Source organism: Balaenoptera acutorostrata, chromosome 20, assembly GCF_949987535.1.
Source record: "Balaenoptera acutorostrata chromosome 20, mBalAcu1.1, whole genome shotgun sequence".
NCBI lineage: Eukaryota > Metazoa > Chordata > Mammalia > Artiodactyla > Balaenopteridae > Balaenoptera > Balaenoptera acutorostrata.
Genome location: NC_080083.1, coordinates 10,089,387 through 10,110,250, shown reverse-complemented (window position 1 = coordinate 10,110,250; position 20,864 = coordinate 10,089,387). Strand labels below are relative to the sequence as shown.

The 20,864-nt window shown below is 51.4% G+C and overlaps 1 protein-coding gene and 1 long non-coding RNA gene across 7 annotated transcripts in view; one reads left to right on the top strand and one right to left on the bottom strand.

Annotated features, from left to right (window-relative positions):
• Positions 1-18,177, top strand: part of PELP1 (proline, glutamate and leucine rich protein 1) — a 45,770-nt gene extending 27,593 nt beyond the window's left edge. For all 3 annotated transcript variants that reach the window (XM_057535514.1, XM_028168148.2, XM_028168149.2), the window contains exons 2-17: positions 2,917-2,981; positions 3,363-3,468; positions 8,091-8,240; positions 8,479-8,550; positions 12,791-12,850; positions 13,159-13,309; positions 13,495-13,624; positions 13,772-13,859; positions 14,321-14,409; positions 14,489-14,605; positions 14,725-14,872; positions 15,014-15,173; positions 15,883-15,938; positions 16,082-16,288; positions 16,426-17,883; positions 18,028-18,177. In XM_057535514.1, the coding sequence (XP_057391497.1) occupies positions 3,415-3,468; positions 8,091-8,240; positions 8,479-8,550; positions 12,791-12,850; positions 13,159-13,309; positions 13,495-13,624; positions 13,772-13,859; positions 14,321-14,409; positions 14,489-14,605; positions 14,725-14,872; positions 15,014-15,173; positions 15,883-15,938; positions 16,082-16,288; positions 16,426-17,883; positions 18,028-18,120 (3,033 nt within the window). In that variant the 5' untranslated portion in view covers positions 2,917-2,981; positions 3,363-3,414 and the 3' untranslated portion in view covers positions 18,121-18,177. The remainder of the gene's footprint in view (positions 1-2,916; positions 2,982-3,362; positions 3,469-8,090; positions 8,241-8,478; positions 8,551-12,790; positions 12,851-13,158; positions 13,310-13,494; positions 13,625-13,771; positions 13,860-14,320; positions 14,410-14,488; positions 14,606-14,724; positions 14,873-15,013; positions 15,174-15,882; positions 15,939-16,081; positions 16,289-16,425; positions 17,884-18,027) is intronic.
• LOC103006516 (uncharacterized) overlaps positions 13,587-20,864 on the bottom strand; it is a 155,094-nt gene continuing 147,816 nt past the window's right edge. For 2 of the 4 annotated variants that reach the window (XR_449683.3, XR_009006249.1), the window contains 3 exons: positions 15,856-16,261; positions 15,390-15,536; positions 13,587-14,613 (listed from right to left, as the gene is read on the bottom strand). This is a non-coding gene — a long non-coding RNA (uncharacterized LOC103006516). The remainder of the gene's footprint in view (positions 14,614-15,389; positions 15,537-15,855; positions 16,262-20,864) is intronic. The other 2 variants (XR_009006250.1, XR_009006251.1) reach the window with 2 other exon arrangements.

Genomic DNA, 20,864 nt, shown 5'->3' with positions numbered 1-20,864 from the left:
TCTGCCAGGTTTCTTCATTATAAAGTTATGATTTTTTTCCTGTGGGGAGATTATGTAATTTTGTGTCTTGTTACCCTTTCACCCGTTTTTTAAGTGTCCATTAAAGATTCTTCCCTGAACGAATCATTACCCTGATGGTTGTCCCTTAGAACTCATCCCATTTAGGCTTTTAGCTTAACTACTTCACCAAAATACTGCTTTACCAGGTAACTTGGTAAGTCTTGAAGGTCAACAATGATCACTGAAGATATCAAGTTCAAAGGTCAAATTTTGGTCCTCCTATTACTTGACTTGTCTGTAGTATTTGTTACAGCTGATGACTCCTTTCTTGCAAAATTTTCTTCACTTGGCTTCTGGGATACCACTCTCTCTTGATTCTCCTCTTACCATACTGGTCACTCCTTCGTCGCCTTCTTTACTGGTTCCTCCTCTCCTCTCTAACGTCTCAGGGTTTGAGTGCCCAAGAACCCAGTCCTTGTATTGCTTTCTTCCTCTGTTTACACTCACTCCCACAGTGAGCTGATCCAGTCTGATGACCGACAACTTCCCACATCCATACTCTGACCAGGATTTCTCCTAACTCCAAACTTAGCTACCCAGTGCCTACTTGGCATTAAATAGACATCCCAGACTTAACACCTGAAACTGAACTCCTGATTCTCAGCCCCAGACCTGCTCCTCCTGTGGTATTCTGCCGCCTAGTATGTGACAGCTCCAGCTTTCTAGTTGTTCAGGCAAAAAACTTTGGAATTAGCTTTGCCTCTTTTCTTTATCTCCCACCCATATCCAGTGTGTTATCAAATCCTGTGGGCTCTACCTTCAGAGTATAACCACAACTTGATGCTTGAATCCCCACTGTTACCACGCTCTTTACACTGCCTCATCTCTCTCCTGGATCCTTAAAATAGCCTCCTACTTCCGTCTGCTTCTGCCTTCTTGCAAGGCAACTCAGGTGTTGTGGATGTGTTTTAAAAAATAAATTATGTCAAGTAATATCCCTTCTCTGCCTAATTCTCCTCTACCCCATGGCTTTTATCTTATTCAGAGTGAAAGTCAGCGGTTGCCTATATGACTCCAGAAGGCCCCACCCTGCTCCCGGGGCCTCGTCTCTCCCACTCAGTCTCCTCTAGTGACAGTTCACCTCCTTGCTGTTCCTCAGATACGCCTAGTGTGCTGTCATCTCACAACCTTTGCTCTTGTTCTCTGCTTTGCCTGGAACAACAAAAAGTTACCAGCATGCCTTTTTTTTTTTTTTTTAACATTTTTATTGAGATGTAATTCACATACTTACAATTCACCCATTTAAATTGTACAATTCCATGGTTTTTAGTATTTGCAGAGTTGTGCAACCATCACCATGATCAATTTTAGAGCATTTTCATCACTCCCAAAGGAAGCCCTATACCCATTGGTAGTCACTCCCCATTTGCCCCCAACCCCTCTCTGCTCTTCAGCCCAAGGCAACCACTAATCTACTTTTTGTCTCCATAGGTTTGCCTGCTCTGATGATTTCATAGAAGCGAATCATACAATATGTGGCTTTGGGGGTCTGGCTTCTTTCCCTTAGCATAATGTTTTTAAGGTTCATCCATGTCTCAGAACTTCAGTCCTTTTTATGGCCAAGTAATATTCCATTGTGTAGATATACTACGTTTTGTTTATCCATTCATGGTTGATGGACATCTGGGTTGTTTCCAGTTTCTGGCTGTTATGAGTAATGTTGCTATGAATGTTCGTATACGATTTCTTATGAGAACACATGTTTTCATTTTTCTTGGGCATATGCTTAGGAGTGGTGTTGCTAGGTCATATGGTTAACTCTAACCTTTTGAGGAACTGCTGGGCTGTTTTCCAAAGTGGCTGCACCATTTTATATTCCTATCGGTGCGTGTGAGCGTATCAGTACACCTTGCTCTCACTTTCCTCTGCTCAACTAGCTTCTTAGAGAGGGCCCTGTGTCCACTCCACATAAAGGGCTGTCTCCCTTCCCTACTCCAGCCTCTCCTTTCCTTCCTCAGTTTATTTTTCCCCTTAGCACCTAGCACCTTCCAACATGCTATTTCTTATTTGGTCATTTGTTTATTTTCTGTCTCCTCTAACTAGAATATAAGCTCCCAGCACCTCAAACATATACGCTCCCTAGCACCTCAAACAGTGTCTCACGTAAAGTAGGTAAATAAATGTTTATTAAGTGAATCAACATTTCCCTTCATGAGAACAGGGACCGTATTTATTTTATTCAGCTCTGTATTCCTTCATCTGATTCAGTGCGTAAGATGTGTTTGTTGAAAGAATGAATGATGAGTACAGTTAGGGAGATACAGGGGCCACCGGAGGAGTCTGGCCATTTGAGCTTGAGGAGTTTACTTGTGGGAGGGCTGAGGAGGAGACCTCTTTCAGGGCTGCCAGAATGTGCAGGAAGGAAGCTCTGGTTGACTTGGTTTATGTTGGCATTAGCAGCTCGAAGGAAGCCAGGAACAGGAGGAGGGGGATTTGGGGTGAAGGAAGAAGGGATCAGATGAGTTTAGTGTCCAGTCAGCAAGCATTTAGGGATGTCCCTCTGCGCTAGGGGCTGTCTAGGGAAACGGGAAGGAGCCTGTCCTTGAAGTCTGGTAGCTGGGATGAGTCGGGCGGTCTAGCCTTCTGGGTAACACTAGTTTGTTGGGTGGGAAGTGGGGGAGGGGACAGGTGAGATGTAACTTGAGGAAAGCCCACGGGACAGGACAGGCTGCTGTGTGTGTCACCTACTGAAAATAGGGAAAAGGTTGTAGGCCTCTAGAGGAATGGTCTTTTGGCCTCAAAGGAGGTGTTACTTCAGAAAAGGCTTCGGAAACACCGGGGCAGGGAAGCGCTTGGAGAAATCCTGTGTCTTCAGCATCCTATTCCCGACTCACTTTCTTGTCTTCTTTCCTCCAGAACCTTTCAGCTGTTGGCGCGTTGGTGGGTCTCAGTAATGCACGTCTTGGTTCTATCAAAACTCGGTAAGTCTTTAACCCTGTTTTTTCTCCAGGGGGATGTTTCTTTAGGAAGAGGGCTGTACATCTGTCCATCCGCTGTCACCACCCCACGGGTTCCTGAGATTTCTCCATTCCCAAGAAGGTGGAGAGTTTGATTCTTTTCATGAGTTCACTTGGCTTTGAACCCCACCTGTTCCAGCTTCCAGGTTTCCTGTGCCCCACCTTCTGTTCCCTTCTTTCCTTGCTGCCCGCACCTCACTCCAAGTCCTCCAAGTATTTCAGGAGTTAGAGGCCGCCTTGGATCTGGAGGTGATGTGTTTCTCTAGCCAGTGAGCGTAAAAGGGCGATGAATTGCTTTCTCTGCAGTCTAGCCACCACCCACTTGTCACTCACCTTTCTTACAAGGTTTGAGGGCCTGTGTCTGCTGTCCCTGCTGGTGGGGGAGAGCCCCACGGAGATGTTCCAGCAGCACTGTGTGTCCTGGCTTCGGAGCATTCAGCAGGTCTTGCAGGTAAGGATTCAGCCGCCGCCCTGCCTCCCTCCCTCCCCCAGCCATGCCATATTCTCCATCCTGGATGTGGTACATCTTTGTGGCTTAGACATTTAGTTCTGAGGACAGAATAATTAGAAGCAGTTTTTTTCTAGCAGGGAGGATGAGCTTCAAATAGAAACATCCTTTTAAACGTTTTGATATTTTTATCTACTGGGTTATTTTAATTCATCTGACCTTTCATACTCTGTAACCGCTGTTTCACATCCTTGTTAGCTTTTCTAATGAGTGACATCTCTAAAGTTCCTTTTCCCAGATGTTTGATTTTTTTAAATAATTAGTTTACTAAATTTTTTTTTTTTTTTTTTTTTTGGCTGCATTAGGTCTTCGTTGCTGTGCATGGGCTTTTCTCTAGTTGAGGCGAGCGGGGGCTACTCTTAGTTGCGGTGCGCGTGCCTCTCACTGCGGTGGCTTCTCTTGTTGCGGAGCACGGGCTCCAGGGGCGTGGGCATCAGTAGTTGCAGCACATGGGCTCAGTAGTTGTGGCTCTCAGGCTCAGTAGTTGTGGTGCACGGGCCTAGTCGCTCCATGGCATGTGGGATCTTTCCAGACCAGGACTTGAACCCGTGTCCCCTGCATTGGCAGGCGGATTCTTAACCACTGCGTCACCAGGGAAGTCCCCCCAAATTTTTTTTTAATTTTTATTTTTTTGGCCACACCATTTGGCTTGTGGGATCTTAGTTCCCCAACCAGGGATTGAACCCGTGCCTTCAGCACTGAAAGTGCAGGATACTAACCACTGGACTGCCAGGGAATTCCCCAGGTTTGTTTTTTTTTTCCTAGTCCTCTCTTCCTCTTTTAACATTTAAATTTTTTCCTGCTTTTACATCCTTTGATGACATCCCCACTTAGTTCTTCCGCAAGCATGTTCTGGGCACACATGGCAGGTTGTGTGCTAAGCTCTGGTGGAGAGATGTACTTGGACCCTGCTTTCAGGTGTTTAGAGTCCCTTGCAGGGGTTGGGAAACTTTCTAGGTGTCTATAGATAGTAAAATGTTTCAGGTTTTACGAACCACATATGGTTTCTGTTTTTTTTAGCTGTGCCTCACACACATGGGATCTTAGTTCCCCAACCAGGGATCAAACTCGTGCCCCCTGCTGGAAGCACGGAGTCCTAACCACTGGACCACAAGGGAATTCCCATGGTTTCTGTTGCGTAGTGTTTCTTTGTTGGTTTGTTTTCCAACCCTTTAAAAAAGTAAAAACCATTCTTAGCTTGTGGGCTGTGCAAAAACAGGCACCAACAGACCATGGTTTGCTGATCTGTGTTCTAGTGGAAGAGAAGAATATTTAATTTATTTTTTTAAGTGCTTTTTATTTTATTTTTAAAATCTGTTTATTTTAAGTATTAATTTATTTATTTGGTTGTGCCTGGTCTTAGTCGCAGCTTGCCAGCTCCTTAGTTGTGGCACGTGGGCTCCTTAGTTGCGGCAGGTGGGCTCCTTTAGTTGTGGCACGCAGGCTCCTTAGTTGCGGCATGCATGTGGGCTCTAGTTCCCTGACGAGGGATCGAACCCGGGCCCCCTGCGTTGGGAGCGCAGAGGCTTAACCAAGGAAGTCCTGGAAGAGAATAATTATACAATGAGTGTGAAAAGATAAACTTCGGTAGGTGCTCTGGAGGTAAAGAATGTAGTTCTCTGAGAGCATGTAACGAGAGAATCTGACCCAGACTGGGGTGGTGTGGGTGGTGGTGATCAGGGTCAGTGGTTCAGGGAGGGCTGTTCTGATGAGTAGGAGTGAACTGGGCTGAGAGTTTTCTAAGTGTTCTAAGCCTGCAAAAGTCCTGAGAGAAAAGGAGTTTGACTCATTTGAAGAATTATAAGCAGGCTGGTGTGGCTGAGGTTAACGAGATGCGACCGGGGAGGTAGGTGGATGGGGACCAGGCTGTGTGTGGCGTTGTAGGCATATTAGGGAGTTTGGCTTTTATTCTCAGAACAGTGGGAATTCCTGGAAGGTTTTGAGTAGGGGGAAGGAGGTGGTGGTAGTGGTGACGTGATCAAACTTTCATTTGGAAATACCACTCTGGCTGCTGTGTGGAGACAGGATTAGAAAGGAGTCAGAATGGCAGCAGAAAGACCACGAGGAAGGTACTAAGGTAACCTAGGAGAGCATTCATGGTAGCCTGGACTAGGGCGGCAGCTGTAGACATGATGAGAAGTAGGTGAGAGATTTAGAGGCAAAGAGGGATTTCAAGAGAGATTTAGAGGCAGAATAGACAACAGGTCCTGATGATGGAATAGCGTCAGGGAAAGGATGTGTCCAGGATGACTCCTGGGTATCAGAACATTGGAAGACAGCCAGGTTCCAAGGGGAGTGGTGAAAATAACATGAGTATGGTCTTGGGCATTCAGTAGAGGCCCCCAGGAAGCATACCCTTGACCTAGTGTGCGTGGAAGTGACCAGATATCTCAGAGGGTAACCCTGAGGGTTCAGTGGGTGGGGGCTTCAGTCAATATGTTTTACAAAGAGGAAGAGTCCTCAGCGTTTAGATGGCAGCTGAAGCTGAGGATGAGGCTCAGATGATCAAGTTGAGTCCTTATACAGACTGGATCTTGAGGCGCTCCACAGTCAATGGTCAGGTAGAGGAGGATGAGCTTACAAAGCAGACAAGACAGAGCAGCAGAAAGGAGGTGACCAGGATGGTGGGTTGGATGGAATTCAAATACTTCAGGGAAGACGGAGGAGTCATTTCTCTTTATGCCCTTTTTTTATTTTCAAGTTTATTTATGTATTTATTTATTTTTGGCTGCGTTGGGTCTTCGTTTCTGTGCGAGGGCTTTCTCTAGTTGCGGCAAGTGGGGGCCACTCTTCATCGCGGTGCACGGGCCTCTCACTATCGCGGCCTCTCGTTGCGGAGCACAGGCTCCAGACGCGCAGGCTCAGTAGTTGTGGCTCACGGGCCTAGTTGCTCCGTGGCATGTGGGATCTTCCCAGACCAGGGCTCGAACCCGTGTCCCCTGCATTGGCAGGCAGATTCTCAACCACTGCGCCACCAGGGAAGCCCTCTTTATGCCCTTCTGAGCTGGAATAAGACGAGGACTGAAAATTTTTTTATCGGATTTAGCAACTCAAGGGTAATGAAACTGTGAAAGTGTTTCTGGTGGAGCAGTGGACACTGAAGCCAGGTTGCCCTGGGATGAGCAGTGCGTGGGAGAAGGAGTGGAAATGGAGAAGGTAGGCAGTCCTGTCAAGACGTCTGGCTCTGCTGGTAAGAGAGAGAAACTGGGCAACAGCTGAGGTTGGGCAAGTGGAGTACGGGCTCAGGAGAAGGACTTTTAGGATGGGAGAGACTGGAGCATGCACCAATGTCAGTAGGAAGAACCCTTTTGAGAGGGATTGGAGAGAGGGGGCCAGTTAACAGTGTAAGGTTCTGAGAAGAAGGGAGGGGGGACTATCTAAAGCACCGAGGAGGGATTGTCCTTGGATGGGAGGAGCTTCTCCTCTAGTGGGACAGGAGGAAGGAGAGCGGGGATGAGGATGGAGATGGAGTTTTCAGTTTGGTGGTGGGAAGCTGAGGGAGTGCCCGTCTTTGGGCTCCAGCTTTCTCTGAAGTTGCAGGTTGGGTTATACAGAAGTGACGGTGGTGGGAGCGGGGCTGAGGAGCAGAGGGAGTTAACCAGCGAGAGGTGCAGGAGGATTGCTGGACAGTGTTGAGGCCCGCTTGTGGTTGGTAGGCCCACTGAGTCGGACTTTCTAACAAGCATTCTTGTTTGTTTCATTGACACGTGGCATCTGGTCTAGCAGGGGGTAATGTGCTGAAGGCTTTTCCCTTAGATACATGTTAATTTTCTAGAGAAGTCCTTCTAAATTCAAGCCGTTTTTCCTCCATGAGTTCTACAGTAGGTCTGAGACAGCCAGAAGCAAGCTTGGCGAGGTGGGGCGGTTTTGTTTTGGCTGAGACTTTTTTTGTGGTCTGAGAAGTGCTCCTCTCCATTCCTCGCAGGGAAATGTAGTATGGGAGCAGCAAGAAACTCTTGAGATGGTCTAGTCAGGCAGATCTTTAAAGTATGGCTTTGTTACCTTTTTTTTCCCCAAATTCCTCGGACCCTCAGACACGCATAGTACTAAAATGTGAACACATGTCCCGTCTGTAGATAAATGTGTTACTTCGGATGCTCCATATCTCTGATACACTCTGTCCCCAGTGGATTTTTTTTTTTTTTAATAAATCTGTTTATTTTTGGCTGCGTTGGATCTTTGTTGCTGCGCGTGGGCTTTCTCTAGTTGCGGCGAGCGGAGGCTGCTCTTAGTTGTGGAGCGCAGGCTTCTCATTGCGGTGGCTTCTCTTGTTGCGGAGCACGGGCTCTAGGCATGCGGGCTTCAGTAGTTGTGGCGCACGGGCTTAGTTGTTCCACGGCATGTGGGATCTTCCCGGACCAGGGCTCGAACCCGTGTCCCCTGCGTTGGCAGGCGGATTCTTAACCACTGTGCCACCAGGGAAGTCCCTGTCCCTAGTAGATTTGATGGTAATGCTGACGTTAACTGTGGTGTTTGTCAAAAGCCCCATGTTGTCATACCTCTCGTTCCTCCTTTTGGTGACCATGAAGGTGAGGTTGGGAGCATGGGGTGTTGTTGCTCTTTAGTCCCAGGACCCGCCCCCCACGATGGAACTGGCTGTGGCTGTGCTGAGGGACCTACTCCGCTATGCGGCCCAGCTTCCTACACTCTTCCGGGACATCTCCATGAACCACCTCCCTGGCCTTCTCACCTCCCTGCTGGGCCTCAGACCAGAGGTGAGACGCCTCCCCGGTTCCCCCTCCCCTTGGCCCCTCGCATTGCTGGCCCTCACTGACACCCATTAGGTTAAAGAATGTGATGGAAGTGATTGGGGAATAGGATTGAAGAAGTAAGAGGTCGGGGCCAAGAAAAAGTATAAGGAGAAGGGACCCTGAGGGGCGGGTGGTGGGGTGGAGATGGGGTCGGGGGGCATTGGGCTCTCGGCCTCTTCCTTACTTTCTGTTTTTCCCCCAGAGTGAGCTCTCGGCACTGGAAGGAATGAAGGCTTGTATGACCTATTTTCCTCGGGCGTGTGGGTCTCTCAAAGTAAGTGTTCATGGGAATTCGTCTTCCCACCACCATAAACCTTGATAGCCGTCTTACCTCAGATTCCGGTGCTAAGATTTCTAAGCTCCTGTCTCCACAGCTCTAATTATGCCACCTCGTAGCTTTAAATGCATTCTCATTTACTCCTCACAGATAAAGAAATAGAAATTAAGTAACTTGCCTAAGAACTGATGCCAAAGCTCGGGCTCTTACCCCTGGACTCTTTCCTCTCTCTGCCCTGCTTTCTCTGTACCTCTAGAATGCCCTGCCCATTTTTCTACCATCTTGTTTTACTTTGTTCCTAAAGCTCTTACGATTTCCTCTGGGAAGGCTTCCTGACTTATTACTTCCCTATATCAACTTCCCCAGCGCTTCTCTCTCCTGATTTTCCTGACTAATCTCCCACTCTGTCCCCCGAACTGTCATGGCTGCACAGCAGAGCCTTATTAGGGCAAACAGGCAGGGTGGCCGCGGGTCAGGTGAGGGGGGAAGGAGGTCAGTGAAAGAATTAGAGTTTTATTTTCAAGGAGATAAAATAACAAATATGAATGGTTATGAAATTCTGCCAAAGCAGTAACAGTTAAAGGGCCTTTGGAATTGGTACATTTATTGTTTGCAGAATAATTCGATGCCAACAAGTACCTAAGAACAAATAGGTGTTCTCCTGTCGATTAGATGTTCTCTCTTGTTTTGATACACTCATCATTGCTTGACAAACCTTGGGCACCCCCTTTCTCAGATGGAAGCACAAACCTATGGAGAACTGGAATTAACGGCAAATTAATAATTTTTTTTGTATAACTCATGTGGTTAATCACAGTAATTGGTAATACTATACTCAGTATTACCAATTAAGGGGGAGTTTGCCATTCAAGTTATCTTGAAAGTAAGCTCACATGGTTCTATGACCAAGTTAAGAAAGTAAAAGGGAAAGGGAACTGGTACTTAGTAGAACTGGTACTCACTATGTGCCAGCCACTCTGCTGTGTGTCTTCTCATTTTACAGTAATTCTGTAGTGCTGGTGTCACCGAATTAAACAGGAGGAAATGGGTCCAGAAGGGTTTGACTAACACAAGCCTGTGTATCTGGTAGTTGTGGAACCAGGGTGCGAGTGAGAACTATTTGTCCTTCGTGCCCATGTTTTTCCCACCAAACCAAACTCCCCAGGCACTTTTAAGCACGTGGACAGGATTGACAGACAGGCTTCCACACTGATGCCGGCTCTGATCAGTTGTTAGTGGCTTGGGAAGGATCGTGAGCCTGACGCGGAGCTCTGCGGGCACATGCGCTGTGGTCTGGGAGTGGTACTTGCGGAGACTTTGGTAACTGGTTACTTGCAGTATTTGAAAAGCCCTGGAGCAGATGATATTTCTCAGTGAACATGGGTCACGTCCTTGCTGATGCTTTGTTTTCATATGACTGCCACTAATGGCAGGTAGTAGAATCTTTGGGTAGCAGGGCAGGACTTTGTCAAGAAGGCATTTGGAGTAACTTGGGGATTTTATTAAAGTTTTTTTTTTTTTAACTAAAGTTTACTAAGTTTAGTTTACTAAACTAAACTTTCTTCTAAAATGCTCTGTAAGTTAACTTCTCAAATTACACAGGCTAGATCTTTGTCTCTGACCCCTCATTGGTCAAAGTATGTGAGGTTTTACTGCATATGCCTGCTTTGATTCAGCTTGGTTTGGGGTTATCTATACCCACCTGCATCCCCCCAGGAAGTGCAGGGAGAACTGAGTGTTATCTGTGGGGTCAAGATTTGAGTAGTCAGACTAGCCTGCCCGTGAGTCCTCTGCTAGTGCCCCATAATTTTTGTTGTGAGTGGTCAGGAGAATTCATCTATAACTCACAGCCTTTTGTCAGACGTGTAGTTTTTGAAGTTATGGCCTGCATTTTAAGTACCCTCTCCAAACCAAACAACAAAACTTTCTTATGTTGTTATGGGGTGCATATGCCTTTATTTCTCTAAGAATACAGTGTCATCTGGAGAACTTCCCTCTGTTGAGGAGTTTGGCTTTGTCTATTGCCAACATGGCAGATAAGAATCTGTCTTGTGTGGAGGCCCCAGGGGCAGTTTGTACTTGAAATGTCTTGCAGACCAGTACTTAGGAAACTGATAATTGGAGTGTTTATCTGTTCTCTATTCCATCCCCCAGAAGCTCCCAGGGCAATTGCAGTCTCCAAGCTCAGGATTACCCCTCCCAAATGAGGTATCTCAAGCATTCTGAGTCCCTGAAGTCAGTCCTGTAGAGGCTTTACCTTTCCTCCTCGACAGATTATTTGTTCCCTGGAATGAGTGGGAAGACTCACGCCACTCTTAAGAGACACCCAGGACATACTGTGTGTGCACGCAGGTTTGCGTTTCAAGTGAAATGTTCCAAGTGAGCCATTACTTTGGTTTGCTTTGCAGGTCATTTGGGGTAGACCTGTGGCCAGAACCATGTCCCTGTACTTTGCTTGACTGCAGTCACATAAGCAGACTTTTGGTGGCCTCAGCCCAGCTTTTTGACTCAGAGTCTCAGGGAAAGCGTGAGCAGTAAGTTGGCCAAAAGGGCTGAGTGCCACTGTAGATAAGGCTTTGGCAACTCTCTATCAATCATCCTTGGAGAAGCCGGTGAATCAGGAGACCTGTGGGCGGTTGCTGCTTTTGGTTTGAAGTGTTCAGAACCCTACCACACCAGACGTGAAAATGCTTTCCAAGTCCCAAGGGAAACGGTTCTAGGCCTTCTCATACCCTGGGGTCAGCGGTAACAGTGCTTGTCTCATGGTGAGAATCCTGCAGTGGAACGTGGGACGCCAGATGTGGTCCCTGCCACAGGGCGACGGCAGGGAGCCCCTGGAGGGCTGCTTTCTGACCCCCCACGGCTAGACCTCCACGCCTGCTTCCTCCCGTAAGTGCCCTGCTGCGTGCCTGGTGCCACTGTTGATTTGTCTTCCTTGTCTTCTGGACGTTTACCTTTGTGCATGTGATGGCCCCATCCCCTGATGAAGTCCATACACACTCGCCTGGGATTGAAGGCCCCGGCCTGCTTCTCCATGGGCCTCTTGTGAGCCTGTAGCTCTCCTCATGGTGTCCCTCCCTCTGTCTCCTTATCCGGGTCCTCCTTTTTCTCCCAAACCCAGCTCAGTCCTGCCTCCCAGCATCAGTCCCTCCTGACCCTCCCTCTTTGGTTCCAGGTTATTGTTTTCCACACATTTGTCTTCCCGACTGTTACACCCACTGAAGGTGGAAATCCTGTTATACTTCAGTGTTCTCACCCTTTTTGTGCCGTAGACCTCTTCTCCGAATGTTTTTAAATCCATAAACTACATGGAATTGCAAGGGACACTGATTCTGTTGAAATGTATACTTTAAAAAATTGTGATTGATAGAGTAGGATGTGCTTCTTTATTAACGCGTCAAATAACAGGATCCAGCAGCAGGTCTGGTAACTAAGTTTCAAATTAGTGATGCACGTGAATGATAATTCAAGATAACTGTTTACAACTATATGTAATGTGAAATGAAAATAAGTGATTTCTGATGGTGACAGTCAGAGGTGTTGCTAATACTACTGTGGCTTTTTGTCTACATTTATAGTAAAAAAAAAAAAAATTATACTTCATTTACAGGTTAGTGAAAATGATTAAAAAAATTTCCCTTCCATGTTCACAGGCCCCTTTGATTCTACCTCCAGATAGATGGGGCCCCAGTTAAACACTCCTGCGCCGGCGCCTTCACATGGCAGGCGGAGTCCTGTTGTTGGCTAACTGACAGGCCGCTGCTCTGAGATGTGCTACCTCAGTCCTGCCGGGCAGCCTTTCCTTCTCTCTCCACCTTGTCCTGCCCTCACACCTCTGGTTAGTGCCGCAGCTCCCAGCTTGGACCCTTGCTTCTTGTCTGAGCTGGCAGGGAGTTGGGGCGTGGAGGTAGCTGCTTTTCAGTGCTGTGTCTTTGGCTTGAGGGAGATGACTGTCATTTTGCAAAGACTGGCAGGAGGGGGCCCAGTCGTCTGTGGGACACAGGCCTCAAACAGGGAGGCTAAGGACAAGAGGCGACGTTCAGGGTGTCTTTCTACCATGAGAGCATGTCTGCACCCAGGCACAGTGCCCCTTAGAGTGTGGTGCTTCCTTGTCTGCAGGAAAGAAAAAGGCCTTAGATCCTGGGCCTCGATTCTGCTGCTGGGAATGGGCAGGGTCTATGTCTCTGGCCCTTGAAGCTGACTCACCAGCCTCTCCCTTTCTTTCCCTCTAATCCAGGGCAAGCTGGCCTCATTTTTCCTGTCTCGGGTGGATGCCTTGAGCCCTCAGCTCCAGCAGGTAAAGGGAAAGGAGGGAGATGGAGAGCCTGGGGTCTGAGCTGGAGCTTCTTTTATCTCTCTTTCTTTGTTTTTCTGTCTGTTACTGCTTTTCGACCACAGTCTCACTCCCCTCCCTGTTAACATACACAGTAAACACAAGTCATGACTTCTGCCCCGGTGTTTCCACCTGTGTCTTTCTGCCCCGTCGTCCCTTCCATTTTCCCTCAGAGCTCTCTTTGATCTCCGTCTTCCTGGGCATTGGTGGGGCTGGGATTCCGTGGCCGGGCTGGATTCCCATCTGACCAGGGTTCAACCTCTCTCCTGCAGTTGGCCTGTGAGTGTTACTCCCGGCTGCCCTCTCTAGGGGCTGGCTTCTCCCAGGGCCTGAAGCACACGGACAGCTGGGAGCACGAGCTGCACAGCCTGCTGGCCTCTCTGCACAGCCTGCTTGGGGCCCTGTATGAGGGAGCGGAAACGGGTAGGGACTGTGGCTGGTGTGGTCAGTGGCACAGCGGTGAGGGAAGCAGAGGGGTGGTCGGGACAGGCGGGGCCTTTGCGTTGTAGGCAAGAGGAATTAGAATATGGGTGGGTCCTCCACCAGAATGGAGGAGGAGGGGGTGGAAGACAGACCTGGCGTGTGAAGGTGGTTGTGTTTCTGTCCAGCTCCTGTGCAGTATGAAGGCCCTGGGGTGGAGACGCTGCTCTCCCCCTCAGAAGATGGCGATGCCCATGTCCTTCTCCGACTTTGGCAGAGGTTTTCCGGGCTGGCCCGCTGCCTGGGGCTCATGCTCAGGTGTGTGAGTGTCGGAGGGAGCGAGGGCCTGGAGCAGGAGGGGCTGAGATGGGCGTCATCTTCATCACGAGGAGGGAGGTTGAGGGTGGGTGTGGAGTCCCCCTGGGGACCCCGCGCTGAGGATCTCCCTGCTCTGATTCTCTTTAGCTCCGAGTTCGGGGCTCCCGTGTCCGTCCCCGTGCAGGACATCCTGGATCTTATCTGCCGGACCCTCAGCGTCAGTGCCAAGAACATCGTAAGTGGAGTTTGTCCCCTGTTCACAGCACTGGCCCAGGATCCAGGGCAGCCAGGCAAGCAGTGCGGGCTGTGGCTCCCGAAGCGACGTTGCCTGAGGTCGCCCCGGCCAGCTCCTTCCCTCTCCAGATGCCGTTACTCCCGAGCTCCCGGCACGTGCACAGCAGTGCCGATTCGCTCCCGTGTTGCGGGCGCACTTGCAGCAGATGCTTCCTCAGGGGAGGGTGAGCTGGGGGTCAGCTGCGTCACTGCCGCGAGGTTCGGCCATCCCTCCCTTGTCGTCCTTCCAGGGTCTGTTGAGGAGGATGGCAATTGGATCTTGTTGGGGGAGTTGGGGTCGGGTGTGGGCTCCTTACCTGCGTGCACATGTGTATTTAGTCACATGCGTGTATCCTGTCTCCATTTCTCTTGCTGTGCCTCACTTTCTTCCCCCACTCCTTGCTCTGCTAATTTTTTCCACAGAGTTTGCTTGGAGATGGTCCCCTGCGGTTGCTGCTGCTGCCCTCCCTCCACCTGGAAGCCTTGGACCTGCTCTCTGCGCTCGTCCTCGCGTGAGTGGGGTCGGGTGGATGCGGTGCAGGGGCTGGGATGTGCTGGGCGCAGGGCTCACTGTTCTGTCTTCGCCCCCAGGTGTGGAGGCCGGCTCTTGCGCTTTGGGGCCCTGATCAGCCGCCTGCTTCCCCAGGTTCTCAATGCCTGGAGCATTGGGAGGGACAGCCTCTCTCCAGGCCAGGAGAGGCCTTACAGGTGACCATCTAGGAATAGAATAAAGAGGAGAGGGTGGGTGAGGGGGTGCCGGCGGACCGGGGGTGCCGGCGGCTGGGACATGACTCCCTTTCACAAGCTGCCCTCTGCTCCTCCCACAGCACCATGCGGACCAAGGTGTACGCTGTCCTGGAGCTGTGGGTGCAGGTGTGTGGGGCCTCGGCAGGAGTGCTTCAGGGGGGAGCCTCGGGTGAGGCCCTGCTCACCCACCTGCTCAGTGACATCTCCCCGCCGGCTGACGCCCTCAAAGTGAGTGAGGCCTCTGCCCCTGTCCCGGGACCCCCTCCTGCACCCCTTGTCCTCGCCAGCCTCGTCACCAGACACTGCCTTCTGACTGTCCTGCCTTCCTGTTGGCCTGTGTGTGTGATTTATGTTCCCCTCCCCCGCCAGCTGCGCAGTCCCCGGGGGAGCCCTGATGGGGGTTTGCAGACCGGGAAGCCCAGCGCCCCCAAGAAGCTAAAGCTGGATATGGGGGAGGCTATGGCCCCGCCCAGCCACCGGAAAGGGGACAGCAATGCCAACAGTGACGTGTGTGCAGCTGCGCTGAGAGGTGGGTGAGGCCTGGGCCCTGCACCTCGGCGCACCGGGATGGCCTGGGGTGGTAGCCCCGAACCAGTCGTTGAGGTGGAGGGTACAGAAAACATGCAGACCCAGCTACGAGCCTGTGGAGAAGCCATGCCACCCCCCAGGGCTGCAGGGGGAATCTTGGGTCCTGCTGTTAGAGGGAGTGCTGGTGTCGACACCGCCCCTCCAGGGTCTCAGTTACCTTTGTTCGTGCATCCCCTCTCCGTGCCAAGTGCTGTTCTAGTACAGGAGGGCGGGGCCAGGAACAGGACGAAATCCCTGGGCCGTGGAGCTCACACTCCCCAGGCAGGCTGCTCAGTGGGCTTCCTGCTTTGACACAGTCGCTAATCTGGACGCAGAAGTGACTTTGTTTTGGGTCCCGTGTATTTCACTGCCCTCCAACCCCACCCCCGTGTGAAGGGAAGTGCCAGCTCTCCCCAAATACATAAATGTACGTTTATAATGTACCTCCATCATCTATCTCATTTACATAATGTTGTCAACAGCCTTAGGTAGTAGGGGTACGTTTAGGATCCCCATTTTATAGCTGAGAAAACAAACTAAGAGGAGTTACGTGACTTGCCCGAGGTGGGCCGCGGCAGAGCGGGGTGCTCAGCTGGGGCCACGCGCTTCAGAAGCCCTGGCTCGTCATCGTGTTAGCCGCCCACCTCCAACATACTGGTCTCCTTCCCTAGGCCTCAGCCGGACCATCCTCATGTGCGGGCCTCTCATCAAGGAGGAGACTCACAGGGTGAGTGGAGCCTGGTGCCCACGGAGGTGGGAGGGGCCGCTGCTCTGTGCCTGTGGGGGGCTCATTCACACCGGGGAGTAGGCCCCGGAGAAGGGTTGGCTCGTCTCGGTGTCATCGCAAGGTGTGCTCTCTGTCCTTTTCAGAGACTGCATGATCTGGTCCTCCCACTGGTCATGGGCGTCCAGCAGGGCGAGGTCCTAGGCAACTCCCCGTATACCAGCTCGCGCTGCCGCCGGGAACTCTACCGCCTGCTGCTGGCTCTGCTGCTGGCGCCTTCTCCTCGCTGCCCGCCTCCGCTCGCCTGTGCCCTGCAGGCCTTCTCCCTGGGCCAGAGAGAAGACAGCCTTGAGGTAACTGCGGAGTGTGGCCAAATCCACCTCGTGGGTCCCTGGATTCTCTTGTCTCTGATGCTGGTCGCCGTTCCCTCCCTGGTGCCATGAAGGCCCGCGTCCCTGATGCTCGCTCTCGCCCTTCTTTCCCTCCTCAGGTCTCCACTTTCTGCTCAGAAGCACTGGTGACCTGTGCAGCTCTGACCCATCCCCGGGTTCCTCCCCTGCAGACCATGGGCCCTGCCTGCCCCACCCCTGCCCCAGTTCCCCCTCCTGAGGCCCCATCTCCATTCAGGGCTCCAGCTTTTCATCCCCCAGGCCCCGTGCCCTCGGTGGGCCCCGTGCCCTCGGTGGGTCCCATGCCCTCAGCGGGCCCCATGCCTTCCCCAGGCCCTGTACCCCCAGCGGGCCCCATGCCCTCAGTGGGCCCCATGCCCCCAACACGCCCTGGACCTCCAGCCACAGCCAACCACTTAGGCCTCTCCGTCCCAGGCCTGGTGTCTGTATCCCCCCGGCTCCTTCCTGGCCCTGAGAACCACCGGGCAGGCTCAAATGAGGACGCCGTCCTTGCCCCTAGTGGCACTCCTCCACCTACTATACCCCCAGATGAAACTTTTGGGGGAAGGGTGCCCAGACCAGCCTTTGTCCACTATGACAAGGAGGAGGCGTCCGATGTGGAGATTTCCTTGGAAAGCGACTCTGATGACAGTGTGGTGATCGTGCCTGAGGGGCTGCCACCCCTGCCGCCCCCACCCCCCTCGGGTACCACACCCCCGCCTGCAGCCCCGGTCGGGCCACCAACAGCCTCCCCTCCTGTGCCAGCCAAGGAGGAGCCAGAAGAGCTGCCTGCGGCGCCGGGGCCTCTCCCTCCGCCTCCTCCCCCTCCTGTTCCCGGCCCTGTGGCGCTCCCACCACCCCAGCTGGTCCCAGAAGGGACTCCTAGTGGCGGAGGACCCCCAGCCCTGGAAGAAGATTTGACAGTTATTAATATCAACAGCAGTGATGAGGAGGAGGAGGAGGAGGAGGAGGAGGAAGAGGAGGAGGAAGAGGAGGAGGAGGATTTTGAGGAGGAGGAGGAGGATGAAGAAGAGTATTTTGAAGAGGAAGAAGAAGAGGAAGAAGAGTTTGAGGAGGAGTTTGAGGAAGAGGAAGGTGAGTTAGAGGAAGAAGAAGAGGATGAGGACGAGGAGGAAGAGGTGGAAGAGGTGGAGTTCGGCCCGGCGGGCGGGGAGGTGGAAGAAGGAGGGCCTGCACCCCCAAGCCTGCCTCCAGCTCTGCCCCCTGCCGCGTCCCCCAAGGTGCAGCCGCAGCCAGAACCGGAACCCGGGCTGCTGCTGGAAGTGGAGGAGCCGGGGGCTGAGGAGGGGCCTGGGGCCGAGACGGCCCCCACACTGGCCCCTGAGGTGCTCCCCTCCCAGGGGGAGGTGGAGAGGGAAGGGGGGAGCCCCCCTGCAGTGCCACCACCTCAGGAGCTTGTTGAAGAGGAGCCCTCTGTGCCCCCAACCCTGCTGGAAGAGGGGGCCGAGGGTGGGGGTGACAAGGTACCACCCCCACCAGAAGCATCTGCAGCAGAAGAGATGGAGACAGAGGTGGAGGCGGCAGCTCTCCAGGAAAAGGTGAGCGGGCTGGGCGGGGAGGGTGGCTAGGGTGGGAAGGCACAGCGGTGGGGAGAAGTGGTGCTAGCTGCTTGTGCAGCCTGACCCACTCTTCAGTGTATGTGTATGTGACTGTTTTGGATTTTGTGTCTTTGTCCCTTAAAGGAGCAGGATGACACAGCTGCCATGCTGGCTGACTTCATCGATTGCCCCCCTGATGATGAGAAGCCACCACCTGCCACAGAGCCTGACGCCTAGCCCTCTCCCACACCTCCCACTCTTCGTTTCCAATAAAGTTATGTCCTTGGATAGCAACTGCTGCTTCTGCCTTTTGCCACCACAGTGTCCCCAGCCAGAAGCCCAAATGTCTGCTGGGCTTGTCCTGTACCCATAGTGTTTCCCAAATGTGTCCATGGCTGTCCTGTTAGCTCCACTGTCCAGAAGAGGAGCCATTGACTTACAGGGGTAACGGCCTGTCCTGTTGCTCAGCAAGTCAGTGTCACAAGTTTCAAAGTTTTGCCTGGGGCTCTTGCTGATGCTAAGTGTGTGCTGGGTTGCCTGGAGAAGGAGAAGGAAGTAGCCCTGCTTCTGTTAGTAATCCAGCTGTGGGAGTATGTGGGAAATTTATGGGATTAAGTGTCCTAGTGAGTGAACCTGTGTAAACACACATACACACAGCCCCTTGGTCTGAAAGAGCAGGCTAAGTGACTGTGATGGAACTTGAGAAAATTACGATAAAGTACAGAGGAGTTTAATCATTGACTTCTGTGAGCTGGGAACTTGGGTGTCCCACATTATACGGGCATCCATCGTGGATATGGGGGATGAGCTCTATTCTGGGACTGGTCCTTCCAGTGACAACATCCCTGCCCAACACCTCCCTGGCAGGAATTCGACAAGCTCACCCCTAGCCTTCCTACTCACTCTTGAGATTTGGACATTTCCCAGCCAGTGTCTGATCCCTTTAGGCATTTATAGACTATATGTATTCTAGGACTTGTTGGGATGCACTTGTGCGCATCACCCAGAGTTGTGTATGTGAGAGGGTATTGAGGTTTATGGGCTTGAGCTAGATGCCTCATGGTTTTTTCAGTCTGTGAACATGAGTAAAGTGCCTTGGAAATGCAGAAAGGGTAGTGACTTCCCAACTGCCTGTATCCTGAAGGGCCTCTTTGAGAAGTGACATTTGTGCTAATTTTTGGAAGATTAGTAGGGGTTTAAAAAAATTTTCCACTCCCTCGGAGGGAGGAGACAAGATGGTGGAGTAGGAACTTGAGTTCACCTCCTCACAGGAAAACACCAAAATCACAACTAACAGCTGAATAATCATCAACAAAAGACTGGAACCTAGGGGCTTCCCTGGTGGCGCAGTGGTTGAGAATCTGCCTGCCAATGCAGGGGACACGGGTTCGAGCCCTGGTCTGGGAAGATCCCACATGCCACGGAGCAACTGGGCCCGTGAGCCACAATTACTGAGCCTGCGCATCTGGAGCCTGTGCTCCGCAACAAGAGAGGCCGCGATGGTGAGAGGCCCGCGCACCGCGATGAAGAGTGGTCCCCACTTGCCACAACTAGAGAAAGCCCTCGCACAGAAACGAAGACCCAACACAGCCATAAATAAATAAATAAATAAAATTAAAAAAAAAAAAAAAAAAAAAGACTGGAACCTACCAAAAAAGATAATCTACATCCAAAGACAAAGAAGAAGCCACAACAAGACGGTAGGAGGGGTGCTTTTGCGATACCAAATCCCATACCCACCAGGTGGGTGACCCACAAGCTGGAAAATAATTATATCAAAGAGGTTCTCTCACAGGAGTGAGCGTTCTGAGCCCCGTCAGGCTCCCCAGCTTGGGGGGGTCTGGCCTCGGGAGGAGGAGCCACTAGAGCATTTGGCTTTGAAGACCAGTGGGCCTTGAGTGCAGGAGCTACACAGGACTGGGAGAAACAGAGACTCCATTCTTGGCACACACAAGGTTTTGCATGCACTGGGACCCAGGGCAAGGTAGTGACCTCCTTAGGAGCCTGGGCCAGACCTACCTGTTTGTCTTGGAGGGTCTCCTGGGGAGGTGGGGGTTGGCTGTGGCTCACTGTGTGGGCAAGGACACTGGTGGCAGAGGCCCCAGGGAATATTCATTGATGTGAGCTCTCCCAGAGGTCGCCGTTTTGGCATGGAGACCTGGCCCCACTGAACAGCCTGCAGGCTCCCAGGCCAAACAACCAACAGTGTCGGAAGCCAGCCCCAGCCATCAGCAGACAGGCTGCCTAAAGATGTCCTGAGCACACAGCTGCCTCTAAACACACCCCTTGAAATGGCCCTGTCCACCAGAGGGCCAAGATCCAGGTCCACCCACCAGGAAGCCTACACAAGCCCCTGGACCAACCTAGCCCAACAGGGGCAGACACCAGAAGCATAAGGAACTACAAGTCTGCAGCCTGAAACGGAAACCACAAACACAGAAAGACAAAATGAGACAGCAGAGAAATACGTTCCATAGGAAGGAACAAGATAAAACCCCAGAAGAACACCTAAGTGAAGTGGAGATAGGCAATCTGCCTGAAAAAGAATTCAGAGAATGAGAGTAAAGATGATGCAAGATCTCAGAAAAAGAATGGAAGCACAGACCAAGAAGATACAAGAAATGTTTAACAAGGAGCTAGAAGATTTAAAGAACAAGGAGATAGAAGATTTAAAGAACAGATGAACAATACAATAACTGAAATGAAAAATACACTAGAGGGACTCAATAGCAGAATAAATGAGGCAGAAGAATAAATAAGTGAGTTGGAAGACAGATTGGTGGAAATCACTGCTGCAGAACAGAATAAAGAAAAAAGAATGAAAAGAAACGAGGACAGTCTTAAGAGGCCTCTGGGACAACATTAAACGCACCAACATTTACATTCTAGGGGTCCCAGAAGGAGAAGAGCGAGAGAAAGGGCCTGAGAAAATATTTGAAGAGAGAGCTGAAAACTTCCCTAACACAGGAAGGGAAACACTC